The 14019-nt window shown below is 40.0% G+C and overlaps 1 protein-coding gene across 1 annotated transcript in view; it reads right to left on the bottom strand.

Moving 5' to 3' along the window:
* Positions 1–8666, bottom strand: part of pcxb (pyruvate carboxylase b) — a 294075-nt gene extending 285409 nt beyond the window's left edge. The window contains exons 1-2 of the mRNA XM_020610143.1: positions 8422–8666; positions 7028–7170 (exon numbers count right to left, since the gene is read on the bottom strand). Coding sequence (XP_020465799.1) covers positions 7028–7029 — 2 coding nt within the window. The 5' untranslated portion in view covers positions 7030–7170; positions 8422–8666. The remainder of the gene's footprint in view (positions 1–7027; positions 7171–8421) is intronic.
* Between the last annotated feature and the right edge of the window lie 5353 nt (positions 8667–14019).

Here is a 14019-nt window from a genome sequence, read left to right as displayed (position 1 = left end):
CACAAATGGTCTCCCTCCTCAGCTAGACGCTAAGTGGCTGTGGGGAAACTAGCTGCTTTACTGGTGGGAGAGGTTTGGTAGTGAAGCTGAACCTGAGGCTGTGGAGGTTTTTCTTCTGGTTTTGATGACACAGCTGCACCTCAGTGACAGCACTTTGCTGCCACACTGTGGTCACACAACAGTAATGCAGTCAGGGGGCAGCACTCCTCACTGTGCCACTACATGGGAAACCTCTAAGCCAAATGAAGACTCATCATTCAGTCACTTCCTGTTTATTACCATGATTGGCGAGGTTTTACTTCAAAGTGATTTACCATGAATGTCCTGCACAGATAATGAACAGCAGTGTCTTCACTGCACTTCAGTGCAAGCAGTCAGTATATCTAACCACTACAATGATGTAACGGAGTTAAATCACTACTAAATTCACCTCAAGTGTTTGATGGGATAGTCTTCAATTTCTCCACAAGTGTACAAGGCAATGTTAGAAACACTGGACAAAATCAGAGCCCGTAGTCGGTCTCAGATTTAGAAATAACCACAAACAATCAAACCAGCTGAGTATATAAACCCAAAAATGAATGTGGGTGTACAACATTAGCCCATTGATTAGTGATCAGGTCAGATGTGCCTATGTATTTACAATGGAAATGCTTTGAATGAAAAACTAGATCAGCCAAAGATGCTGTTGCTATATACTCAAGACCATTTTTCCCCCCCCCACTGAGGATTTATTTGATTCTGGACTGGGGATAATATATGATTGTGTGGACACTACTGTGGTAAATGAACAAATGTATAAATAACTGAATCAAGAACCAATGAATGAATGCTTTTAGACAATGCCTTGAGACTGGAAGCTCGGGCTGAAACTGAACACTGTAGCTAAACAAAAGCAGCATTACACCATGAAACAGATAGTTTCAAGGCTTGAACACGACAAGGTGACGATAGACCAAAGACAGGTCATATTTGATCTGTTTTGACCCATTTGTACAGGGCATCCTTCCCACCTGTCCGGTATTAACCTCACCTCAAACCAGAACTCTAATACAGCCTCAAACCTCAGATTACATAAATCAGTCCTAAGAGACTCAAAATGGCACATCACAGCTAAATCTCCTTATCTTGGCATGTGAAAAGAGAAACAACTCAGACATTTGCTGCTGACTAGGGATGTCAGTGGCTGATTAACTGCTATTAACTTCTTAATCAAAGAATATTAACAGTGCAGAAGATGAGGACGTTAAAATGCACTACACTTTGCTAAGTGCTGCCTGAGATTTGGCTTTGTTACAAGTTTCACTTTTCTTATTTTTGCAAGGTGCAATCATTTTATTAGTCTGAAGAGGAATCAAATTTACTGATCAGATAAGATTACCCATCTCAGTTGATCACTGGTTTTATGTAAATGAGTACTTCAAGATTCAGATTTGAAAAAAAATCAATTACCATTAATTAAAAAAACATGTATCTGATATGTTAAGCCAACACCCACTTAGAAAAAAAATCCTCAATCCATTTAAGACGTTCAAAAGACTTGGACTGTGGCATAGTAATGTGACCCTTGCCTTGAGCCTAAAGGCTTGTGTACACTGAAAGCATTTCTGCTGAGTAACCGATACACTCCTATTTTAAATCAGTCCAGCCGTTTACACTGCCCACATATCACTCAGGGTTACACATGTAAAGGCTCCACTGAAATCCAATGAAAGCTCAGTAGTTACAACCAGACATCCACCAAAATAGAGAAATACATTAAGTAAACAATCCTACTGAACAGTTTTTAAAGAACTAAATTCATCACAAGACACTATATTTTTAAAGTTGAGGAACATTTAACAGCCAAAGGAGTCCTCAGCCTTCAGTGTGCATCTGTCTGAGCGCACTAAAGTGTGCTTGTTGGGTAGCCTGAAGCAGCGGGAGCGATTTCTGGCTCGTACATTAACTTCTTAAAGATCAAAGTTCTGTTCTGCTGCACACTGTGTGATAATATCAGACAAACAAATAAACATCAACTTTGCCCTAATTGGCAAAAAAAAAACAAAACAAAACAAAAAAAAAAAAAAAAAAAAAAAAAAAAAAAAAAAAAAAAGAAAAAAAAAAAACACATGGCCGTCTGCCAGCATTTGTGCAAGAGCCAAACTACGTTTTCATCCTCTAGCACACATCAGACTATTAGAAACAGTCCGAACAGAAAAGCCCTGAAATGACCAAGACAAACATTAGATATCATTTCTGTAACTAAGCAACTTTACTTGCTTAAGAGTGTTATGGCCACTTCCCAAAAAAAAAATTGGTGAGCAAAGGTGTCCAACTTTGTGATAGCTTATGTAAAAGCTTCAGTGTAAAATGTTCTATTTGTGGCATGTGCTTTTAATGTGTTGTATTTATGCAAAAGTTTACATTTGCTTTTCAGAGCTTCCTCTAAACATTCCTCACTGGAGTTCATCTTAAAACTAGACAGAAAAAAGTGCCCATCACAATAACCAAAAAAAGCCATTTCCAGCTCTGCAACTGAAAGATACTAGTGAGGTCAGTGAAATTAAAGTCCACCAGTATCTGTCACACTGTCATGTGAGATGTACATGAATCCTAGCATGTTTGTGCTACACAAACTAAACCTGCACAGACACGTACACATCCCTACAATGACTGGTCTCAACATGTTTACACACACACACACACACACGGTATTCACTCACATCCACCCAGGTAGACGCAGTTGCACAACTGCAGCACTTTAGTCACCTCTGATGCAATTGGGCAACTTACAATTACTGCACTGCAACTGTTTAGTTTATGTAAACAAGGCTTAATTTTGTCTTAGTCTTCTGGTTTTAGATTTACTGTAAAGCACTTTGAATTGCCTCTGGGTTTAAAATGAAATCTAAAGATCAAGCTTGCTTGGCCTAATGTACAGACACCAAATAAAAGCAGGCCCCTCCGAGTTCCAAAGGTGGAGTGAACAACAAAGAATGGAAAGTGAGTGTGCATTCATCCACACACCCTTCCTTCCACCTCAGTAGTCTCCTACTCAGCACTCCTCAATCATAAATCAAATACTACATCTAAAAATAGGACAAACCAAACCAGCTAGTTGCATCATGAATCCCTTGCAAAGTTTCTATTAAAATCATTTGAGCCAAAGCTCTTTGACGGCCATGTGGCAACTGGCAGAGTAATATAGTCCAACTTAATGCCCGCAAAACAAAGTGCTGGCTTTTTATGTTACAAGAAAGAAGCTTCTGAGATCAGCGGTGCCAGAGCCAATGTCCCAGTCAACAATACTTGCTCACACAGCAAGAACAAGGTAATCCAGGCTAACTGTGTAGGCCAAACAAATGTTTGTGACTGGACTAGAAGCATTGGCATAAGAACAATGAGCACTCATGAGTTGGATTCTCAAACTGTCTGGGAAACTCTGCAAAAACATTAACAGTACCTGGAGAGGAGCCTTTCTGAAAGACTAGTTTAAGTCTCTAAAGCTGTAACACTGACTGTGATTAACTGAACATAGCATTAACAAAGGCAAACTAGATGTAATACAATCTAACAAAGTACAGTTTGTGGTACATTGACAAGGTTGTTGGAGACAAACAAAACTGCTGCATTTTGTTCTTGACTATCACCGTTACTGAGCCCCTTTAACCAGCTGTTTCAACAAGATGCTCCGGACTCCCACTGCTACAGGCTACCCCTTCAAATTATTCTTCGAGGGCATACTGTGAGAAGCCATGAAATGAATATCTTTTGGTCCATCACAGATCATGAAGGCCATGGGCATTTCTGCAGACTTTTCAACTTAGAATTGCAGTTTATATATAGATTCTATTTTCAAGAAAAAAAAAAGCAATAAAGCTTAGCCACAGAATACCTGCTTTGGATTTCCTGTCTTGATAAGAGATTGCTCTCTTTACAACTACAGGTTTATAACCAGTGAGTCTATCAAACATTTGGGCTAAGTAGCTGAGGGGCCACTAAGTGGATTAAAGTTTCATAAATGACACTTCTAATCTTTACTAGACCTTATTTGACCTCGCTAAACCTTGAGGGAAGAAGCAGCTTCCAAAGGCCAAACATACATAGTGCAGGATATGGTTCTTCTTACCATTGCTAACTCAGAGACGAGACAGTCCAAGTAACTTCTAAACAGTGCTGATTTATTCAAAGGATCACAGGTAAAATTAACATTACACGCTCAAGTATCTTGCACCTCCAACCTGCACGCAGGCAGATGTAAGATGAAAGACCCTGAACCCACCAGGCCTATACATTATATCCCTTCGGTTGGGCTAGCCCCATACTAGACAGAAACGTCAACCGGGACGTCTCTGTTACCAGCTTTGCAGCTGGCCATAGCAGTAGTCAAAACATGAAGCAAATCAATGTGTGAGTCTGTTAGTTAAGTGGTGTGTAGCTAAAAACATTCTCACAGACTTCTAGTGACATGTCATGACATTAAACATAAGAACATATTATGGCTAAGGCTACAGTTATACACGTCATAATAATAATATTAAACACCCTGTCTGCTGACAGTCATCAACTTTTCTCTCTAGTTATCCTTGACCAGATGTACCCTGTAGAAACTCATAAGCATGACTAAGCATTTAACAGTCTAACTAGACATCCTATCTCCACTAATATTTCTAATACATAAAGTATCTATCCAATTTCTATCTGACTAAAAATACCTAATAGTTTACAGCTACAATATCACATAAGAGTACTCAGGGTGCATGTACTTCCGCCAAGCCATAACATTTGCTCACACAAATGGATCCCTCGTGAAAAATGATACAAAAGAACACAAAGCATTCTAAAATCCTTAATCCAGATCAGATCTGGACCATCTTTAAGTGTATAATAGGCAGTTATACCTGAACCTTTCAGGGTTCCATCTTCATTATAGGCCACCTTATGGCAGAAAGTGTGCTAAATGGGGATACAAATAATGATTTTGATAACTTTCAATGGAGATCTGAATTTTGTTTTTGCTCAATGCTAATGGGAATATTTGTGATTTTTTTTATGACCTTAACCTTTGACCTTTCTCAGCCAAAATCTAATCACCTCTAAGGTTGGTCTCTAACAATGTCTGTACCAAGTATGCTAATGATTCACCCAGCAGTTTGTCCATAATCCTGCTAACACAGAACCAAAAACAACCTCCTAGCCAGAGGTAATTAGTGCTAGAGGGCCAGTGAATCATCTCTAATCAAGTGCATTTCCAGTTGAAGTGGGACAGGGCACAGCACAGGGACGGTCAAGGGTAATAGAATATCAGCTGTGGAAGAAAGAAAGGTTTTGATATGATGGGTAGAGCAGAGCTGCATTGTTTAACTGGTCAGCGTTTTTATTTATGCTTACAAGCACTGCAGGATGGAACTAGTTAAGCTGTGCCAACTGAACGCCACATAAACACTTCAGCAAAGATGGGACACATTGTGTATACTGTAAATCTCATCCCCTTCAGAAGGTCATTTATAGAATCAAAGTACCTGAGACACTGCTCTTATTGTGCCACTGTCCTAGTTTATTTACTGCCCCTAGCAGACAGATTCTTTACTCCTACACTGTTCATCACAGCTATTACACAAAACATGTAGTATAGCACTTTGACATGATCCAGCATTTCCCAGGGGAAAAAAAAAATTGTATTTTGTCACTTCATTTTATGGAAACTGAAACAGGTCACAACTCCAGTGAGCTGACAAACCCTGAAGGATCAGAATTTGCAGAAGTAGCAATACATACTGAAATACACTAGTCAGACCATGCATTATCTAGTCTGGGCCACTGAAAAATGTTTCCATGACATGAAAGTTTTATTTTCTTTAGAAAGTAACGCAAATGTATGACCAACTAGTCACTTCTTCGTGTCAATTGTAACACCTCAGTTAGCCCCGTTTGTCCAACCTCTACTCCTGATCATCAAAGTGCACGTCTTTCTGAGAAGCTCATGGCCTTGTTTTAAATCTGATTGAGCAAAGGGGCACCAAATCCTCTGCATCAGACAGCTCTCAAAAGCTCACACAATAGCCAAACATTCACTTGTAAGCATGTGCACATGCACACACCTACTTTCTTTTATCTGCATATTTCTGATCACGCCCATGCTAAATGAGAGTCAGCGTTCTGCTTATGACTTGCGAAAATAAGTGCACAGCTCCCACAGGATCTCCTTCAGCTCTGGGATGGGACAGCTGTTTTGCATGTGCCACTGTTTGAGTAAAAGCTGAATGAACAAACTGTACAGTCAAGTGATTTCGTCACAACAGATACACATTCATGGGTTCAAAGGTGAAAGAGCAGAAACTAAACGCCTGCAGCACAAATAATCAGAGAATACACACACTCGGTTACAAGCTCCTCAGATGGGGAGCTTACGAGAACACTGGCATGGTATGGAATCAACAACTATCAGCAAGTAAAGAGATTTATTCACACCTTACCATGAGCTGAAGTGGAAATGTAGCCCCTACTGCCCACCTAATAACTGGTGAAGGAGCCCCACAGTAAAATGCTATAGTAAAGTTTACCTCACCATTAAATAAGTGTGAAATCAGTGAGTGGATAACTAGTAATAAAACCTGTTTTGCAACAACCTCAGAGCCCTGTTGCCCCACTTAGGTAACTAGTACTATGAGAAGTTCAACTTTTCCTGTTGACATTTAGCTTGAATTGGCAGTTAGCCGAGAGAGTACAGTGCATCTTGCAAAGTAAATAAGCCAACAGTATTTACTTTCTAAACAGGTTTTCAGTGGACAGTTTAGCTCAAGATGTAAATGCATTTCTGTAGCAGATGCGCAGCTCTGACAGATGGACTCGCTACATTTGTAACATCGGTCATCAAGGGGACACACGCAGAGACGCATACAAGTTTGGTTACACGTGTAGCCATGTCAAACACTGGAAGACGGGGAGGAGGACTCGTCTTCAGGTCAAATGCACCAAGTGACAGCCACGACCACACACAGGACTCATTCATAGTCATGCACACATGTTGCCCATCAGTACTCACATGCTGGCGCTGTGTCGTTATGATGTGAATCCGCTGTCAACCAACCGGACACCGAGTGTAAACAGTCGACTTTCACTGTGTGTTTGAGTGTGCGTTTGCTTCTTTGCTTGCTAATCTCACATACACACAGCCACGCCACGCAGCTGCTCAGAAAAGGAAGTGGAATTACAGGGGGTAATAGATACAGTCAATCACTCGCGCACACGCACAGGTACACGCAAACACACAGAGTGACTTCAGCACGGCCGAGCAGGCGCTCAAAGGGTCGACACACACGCTGTCACACACGTTCTCTTCTTCAATCCCTCATATGAAGTACAAGTGCTACGACTCTGAAGCTAGGTGCTAACTGTCTACTTCAGCTAATTCAGCTAGCAGCTGGCACCACTCGTCTCCGTCTGGCGGATGTAAGACACTGCTCCTGATACTGCGCCTGACTCCTCTCCGCTCTCCTTCCATAAGGCTTTCATCCTGCTTTTACATGACGCAACCGGACACGCCCCTTCTGCTCTCAGCCATTCACAGGAGAGGGGGTGACAGCACGCGGTACCATTTAAAGAGCTCGCGATCAAAACGCACTTTAAGAGTTGCCAGTTCTGTCCACTATTGAAAAATAACTACGTACATTTACTCACTGTACTGAAATATCGGCACTTGACTTGAGTATTTTCATTTCCTGCTGTTCAGTAAGTTTGGAATTCATTGCCGTTGTGATGGTAATATTTGGGCTTTGTTCATTTGTTTAAAGATTTATGAATGAAATGGCTAAGCCGTCTTATGGGAAAATTGTGAATAGTTTAGTTCATTAACAAAATAAGTGACAATCATTTATGCCTGTGTTAGGTAAAATCTTCAGGTGAAAAATGAAAAGTAGGCCTACAGGAAGTAACTGGACAAAAAGAAAAACTCATCTAGGATACAGCTGAAAAGGGCAGGATTAGATTACAGGCTCTTAAAACGGTTCTTTGTAGACCTGCCTTACTGACTAGACAATAAACCACACTATGCTTTTATCTGAAACTATGCAATAAGGACATGATTAATTCATTAACTCTTTATTCCAACTCTGATCCTAACCTGTAGGTGCTCAAAACACCCTAAAACATAATTGAACAAATTTTAGTGGTAATTAACAGTTAAGTTGAGAAGAAATGTGTAGGCTACAACAACCCCTGTCTCCTTGGTAGTAATCAAAACATTGTACTTGATATGTTTTGTGCAAGGAAGGACCCAAAACGCAAACACAGCATATAACTAATGATTAACAAAATGTCAGGGAGCCAAAAAAACTAAACTCGAATGACAAACTCAGAACGACAAACATGCAGAATCAAACAACCAAGGCAATGGGATGTCAGAGCCCAGCAACACAAAGCGAAGGCAGAGGAACCAACATGGTGTTGAGATCACAGCGGGAGCATAGGAGACGGGAACGAGGGAGGCATGGAGAACAGATGAGCCAGCAACCAGATTGTAGAAAGGGAGGAGGATATATACATAAGAGGGCAGAGGATAATGAGGGACAGGTGAATGCAATGAGTGTTAATTGCAGACTGGAGTAAAGCTGGGGCAGGTGAGGTGACACAGGACAGGAAACTAACCAAAATAAAAGCACTCAACAGGAAGCAAATCCACAAACTATAACACTTGAATACATTTGTATGTTAATATTTTCTGCTTGATGAAGACAGATGTCTGAAATTTGTAGAACTGATTGTGCACCTATCTACAGTATGTGATGTAAAGACTGAGGTTCAGTAACACACTCAGACGCAATCACACACGGAATCACAAAACACACGCAATTGTTTCTCAACTCTTGTTTGTTGTGTTATCGATTCCAGATAACAGAGACTCTGTCAATGACATTCCTCAGAGGACGCATTCAAACTCAGCCAGAATTATGGCAGGGATAAAAGTCATGTGAACAATGATGTAGTTAATCAGTTCAAGGAACAACATAGGAAGCTAACATAATCTTAGTTGCAGTAAGACTGGGATCAGTTCACCTATAATTTGTCTTTTCTTTAACCTGTTTTTCTGATTACTCTAGATTCTGAACTTAAGTCAAACTGCTCTCTCCTTCTCAGTTGCTTACACTCATCTCTCTGCCTCTCCTCGGGCAGGCTCTTACAGGTTATGATTAATACCATGCTTAATGGGTGGTGTTAGGTATTTTTAGTCAGATAGAAACTGGATAGATACTTTATGTATTAGAAATGTTTAGTGGAGATAGGATGTCTAGTTAAACTGTTAAATGCTTAGTCATGCTTATGAGTTTCTACAGGGTACATCTGGTCAAGGATAACTAGAGAGAAGAGTTGATGACTGTCAGCAAACAGGGTGTTTAATATTATTATTATGACGTGTATAACTGTAGCCTTAGTCATAATATGTTCTTATGTTTAGGTCATGACATGTTACTAGAAGTCTGTGAGAATGTTTTTAGTTACACACCACTTAATCAACAGACACACACATTCACACATTGATTTACTTCATGTCTTGACTACTGCTATGACCAGCTGCAAAGCTGTTAACAGAAACGTCTCGGTTGACGTTTCTGTGTAGTATGGTGCTAGCCCAACCGAGGGGATATAATGTATAGGCCTGGTGGGTTCAGGGTCTTTCTTCTTACATCTGCCTGCGTGCAGTTTGGAGGTGCAAGATGCCTGAACATGTAATGTTAATTTTACCTGTGATCCTTTGAATAAATCAGCACTGTTTTGAAGTTACTTGGACTGTCTCGTCTCTCAGAGTTAGCAAGGGTAATAAGAACCATATCCTGCAGTGTTTTCAATAAAAACATGCATGATCATGACTGTTTTTGTTTTATCAGCTTAGAACTATTGTGTTTGTTGATATTTGTAACTTTGGTGATGATCAGATCACATTTCATGACCTGTTTATGCAGAAAACCAGGAAACTGCAGAGTGCCATTACTTTTTCTTGCGACTTTTCTTGCTAGCATCAAAGTCACCTTTCACCCCCCAGGGGCTAGTAGAACTGTGTCTATGCTGATTTCCGGTGTGCTCATTTACTTTGCTCCCTGTTTCTAAATGAAAACATTAAAAGAAGGCATTATCCTAAAGTAAGACCCACTGATAAAATGTGACCCGGTATATAAAAAAGTCAGCTGAAAAGCTACTGCCAACACTTACCTTTTCCTTTCAGTGACTGCTAATATCAGTAAGACACTTTCAAAATACCAGCAGCAAATGGGAAAGTGAATAAAAATTTAAAGTCTGATAGTGATACTCTATTTTTACATAACAGAGCCACCACCCCTCCCCCCATGTTAGTGAGTTCGCCTCCAAATGAAATAGCTTACATTTGACAAAACAAGTTCTCACACCTTTTCTCATCAGGAAACAGAGAAATGAAGGAAATACATTTGCTTGGACAAACAATGGAAGAGGACTGAATCATTATGTCAGGTGTCACAGTCATTTCAAGTCACTTTGAACCACTTACTTTTCCATTTCCATGAGTAGTTTTTTTTGCTAATTTGCACTCTGAGCAGTCTTTACATAGTATTGCTTCTCACTAAGACATTGTGTTACCAGCCTCTTGTCTGTGTATTAATGTACTGCTATTGCTTTTGCTTAAAGTTTTCGGAAAGGAATGAGATCATCAACTGGGGAAGAATGTGCAGTAGTGGTGATAAGCTGTATGTGCATAAAAAAAAACTACAAACTCTGGATCACACATGCTGACCTGCTTCACCAATCTATGTGTTGTTACTCATTAATGTGCCTATTTAAATATTTAAACCAGCGACTACATATAAATTATATGAGGCTGTGCTTTCATCATAGTTTTTTCTGACTGACACCTCCAATGTCAGTATCATCTCTGATTATGACAGAAAAGGTGCTATAGTTTTATTAGTAAGGCATTTTTAGATGTGTTCTTGTGACTGAAATCTGTTTTACCACTCTGGTGCTAGAAAAAAAAAAGCAGCAAATGAGAGAAAGTGGGTTGAGCTCAGTCAGCGGACAAAGCGCTGCTCACTAAGAACAGGTGAATGCCCACTATTCAATAAGTTCTCTGTTTATTCTCTCCCTCTCCCTCTCTATCCATGTGCTTGTGCTCTCTCTCTCTGAAAAAGGCAGCATTGTTGCTGCCACAACTCCTTTTTTCTCTCTACTCAGAGGCAAATAAGAGCCAATACTCGAGTCATTAAGGTTTCAGTTAGTCCCCCGTACTTAAAACCAAGCTGTTTGATGAGATAACACACCAAAGTGCTTGTCAGCATGTGTCAGTTTCCATGCCTGTGGAATGTAAAAACAGTCTGTTTGTATAAAAGAATATGGACACAGGAGTGAGTAACGAGCACAGTTCTGACACTAAAGCACATTTAATCACATGAAACAGCTTACACCCTGTATTACTGGGGCAAGAGGTGCAGTGTTACAAAAGAAACTGAAAAACAGGCATCAGAGAAAAGAGGGTAGAGAAACTGTGCTGGACATGGTGGACATTTGTCAGAGTGAGCGAGTGTTTCACAGGGAGACACCATTTAAAGACCATTTTTTATCAGGGACTTAAAGACCTGCTTTGTTTTGTTTAAAGCCACTCTGCCTCATTTCTTTTCAGCCTAGAGGGCCTAGTGAGACTCAGAACAAACTGACACCATAAGCCACTCCTAACTACTCTTTGCCCCTCCCATCACGTCCTGGTGACCAGCGAAAATACATCATCCAGTCTGACGCTAGCATTAACTCACAATAATTTGTCAGTCTAATCAAACACTCTTATTACTGCTAATGTGACACAAAGCACGAACTTTAAGCAAACCGTCAACTACTCCCAAATTAAAATCCTATTCAGTATAAAGGTAAAATCATGCCTGTGTCAGGTTGTTAAAGGAACTAAAACATTAGCTTTATATGCAAACACATCACCACATCTGAACCAAATTTTAACACTCTCCTTCTCAAGAAGCCAAACCGATGTTACCCTGGCTTTTACTCTTTATTCATCACACTCACCCTCTGCAAAAGAGTTTGATCTCTTCAGTCTGGCAGCCACTGTTCAGACTTAGCTGTTGAGCCTATAGCTGGTTGTTTGAAATGATTAATTACTGTTCGAAAAACTCTTCTATAACCTTCGCTAGGTGGCAGCTGGGGCTAATTTATGGGCTGTACTTTGAAACTGTTTAGAACCGCTGGAATAACAATAGACCTGCGAAAAATGACCGATAATCAAGAAGTGGTTAGGACAGAGGAGAGGTACATCCTGTGCCACTTTTACTTATCAGACAATGTGTAAAATCTTAATTAATGCATCTTAACAAGGATACCCAGAAGGATAAAGATAAAGAGGATAGCACATTATATATATACATAAAAAACAGGCATACATAACATACACACACCCATACAAACATCGTTATCACTAGCAGCAGTAGCAGTAACACTCAAGAAGATATGGTGCTAAACAATACTCACCACCTTGAGAAATGCAGTTGAGCCACGAGACAGATAAGCATAAAGTGTACCTGACCTACTAAGTGCAGGTGAATTGTAAAAAAGCATGAGGGCAGAGAAGAGAGCACATATTAAAATACATTAAACGTTCACTTTCAATCAACCTCAGTCTGATTTTAACCAACCAGCACTTTCCCACAGATACTGTACACAAACACATTCAAAATTCTTTTGGGCAGTCGCACACACACACACACACACACACACACACAGTCACTGTAGTTAACCATCATCGGGACAATTCTGGGTGCACAGACAGCTGTGAGAGTGGAGATGGTCTACTAAGGTCAATATTAGCCCATTATGGTGTTATATTAAAAGCCTTTGACAAGCTGTGTGTGTGTGTGTGTGTGTGTGTCTTTTAGAACTTGCGTGATGAAATTTAAATGGGGAAGAGCTGGTCCTCACTTCTTCAAAAGACTGTGTAGGTAATAGTTTCAGATATTTTGGATAACATGCTTATTTTGCGTTCTTAGTGAAAGCTAGATGAGATGACTGATATACCATATCTCTCTGTTAACTATGAGTCTACAGCTAAAGACAGTTAGCTTAGCTTAGCACAAAGACTGAAAATGAGGAAAAACAAGAAACAAGATGGCAAACCCTGCCAATGAGCACCTTTAAAACTTACTAACCAACACATTTATCTCCTTTGTTTAATTTGAGTAAAGGAAACACATTTTACTGAAATCAGAAACATCAAAAACAACCATAAAGTTACAAATGGTATTCAAAACTCAGATGCATAAGAAACATTTAAATATGCAACACACTCAAGTACAAAATGTACAACAAAAAATAGTTTGATTTTTTTAAGCGTACAGTGGTGTGAAAAAGTGTTTGCCCCCTTACTGATATACAGTGGTGTGACAAAGTGTTTGCCCCCTTACTGATTTCTTATCTTTTTGCATGTTTGTCACACTGTAATGTTTCAGATCGTCAAACAAATTTATATATTAGTCAAAGATAACACAAGTAAACACATCATGCAGTTTTTAAATGAAGGTTTTTATTATTAAGGGAAAACAAAATCCAAAACTATATAGCCCTGTGTGAACAAGTGTTTGCCCCCCTGTCAAAACACTGGTTTATCGCACCTGAGTTCAATTTCTCTAGCCACACCCAGGCCTGATTACTGCCACACCTGTTCGCAATCAAGAAATCACTTAAATAGGACCTGCCTGACAAAGTGAAGTAGACCAAAAGATCCTCAAAAGCTAGACATCATGCCGAGATCCAAAGAAATTCAAAACCAAATGAGAAAGAGAATAATTGAGCTCTATCAGTTTGGAAAAGGTTATAAAGCCATTTCTAAAGCTTTGGGACTGCAGCGAACCACAGTGAGAGCCATTATCCACAAATGGCGAAAACATGGAACAGTGGAGAACCTTCCCAGGAGTGGCCGGCCGACCAAAATTACCCCAAGAGCGCAGCGACAACTCATCCAAGAGGTCACAAAAGACCCCACAACAACATCCAAAGAACTGCAGGCCTCACTTG

Source organism: Monopterus albus, unplaced genomic scaffold (assembly GCF_001952655.1).
Source record: "Monopterus albus unplaced genomic scaffold, M_albus_1.0 scaffold104.1, whole genome shotgun sequence".
NCBI classification, from domain to species: domain Eukaryota; kingdom Metazoa; phylum Chordata; class Actinopteri; order Synbranchiformes; family Synbranchidae; genus Monopterus; species Monopterus albus.
The sequence above is the reverse complement of the archived record's forward strand: the minus strand, read 5'-3'. Positions and strand labels throughout refer to the sequence as shown.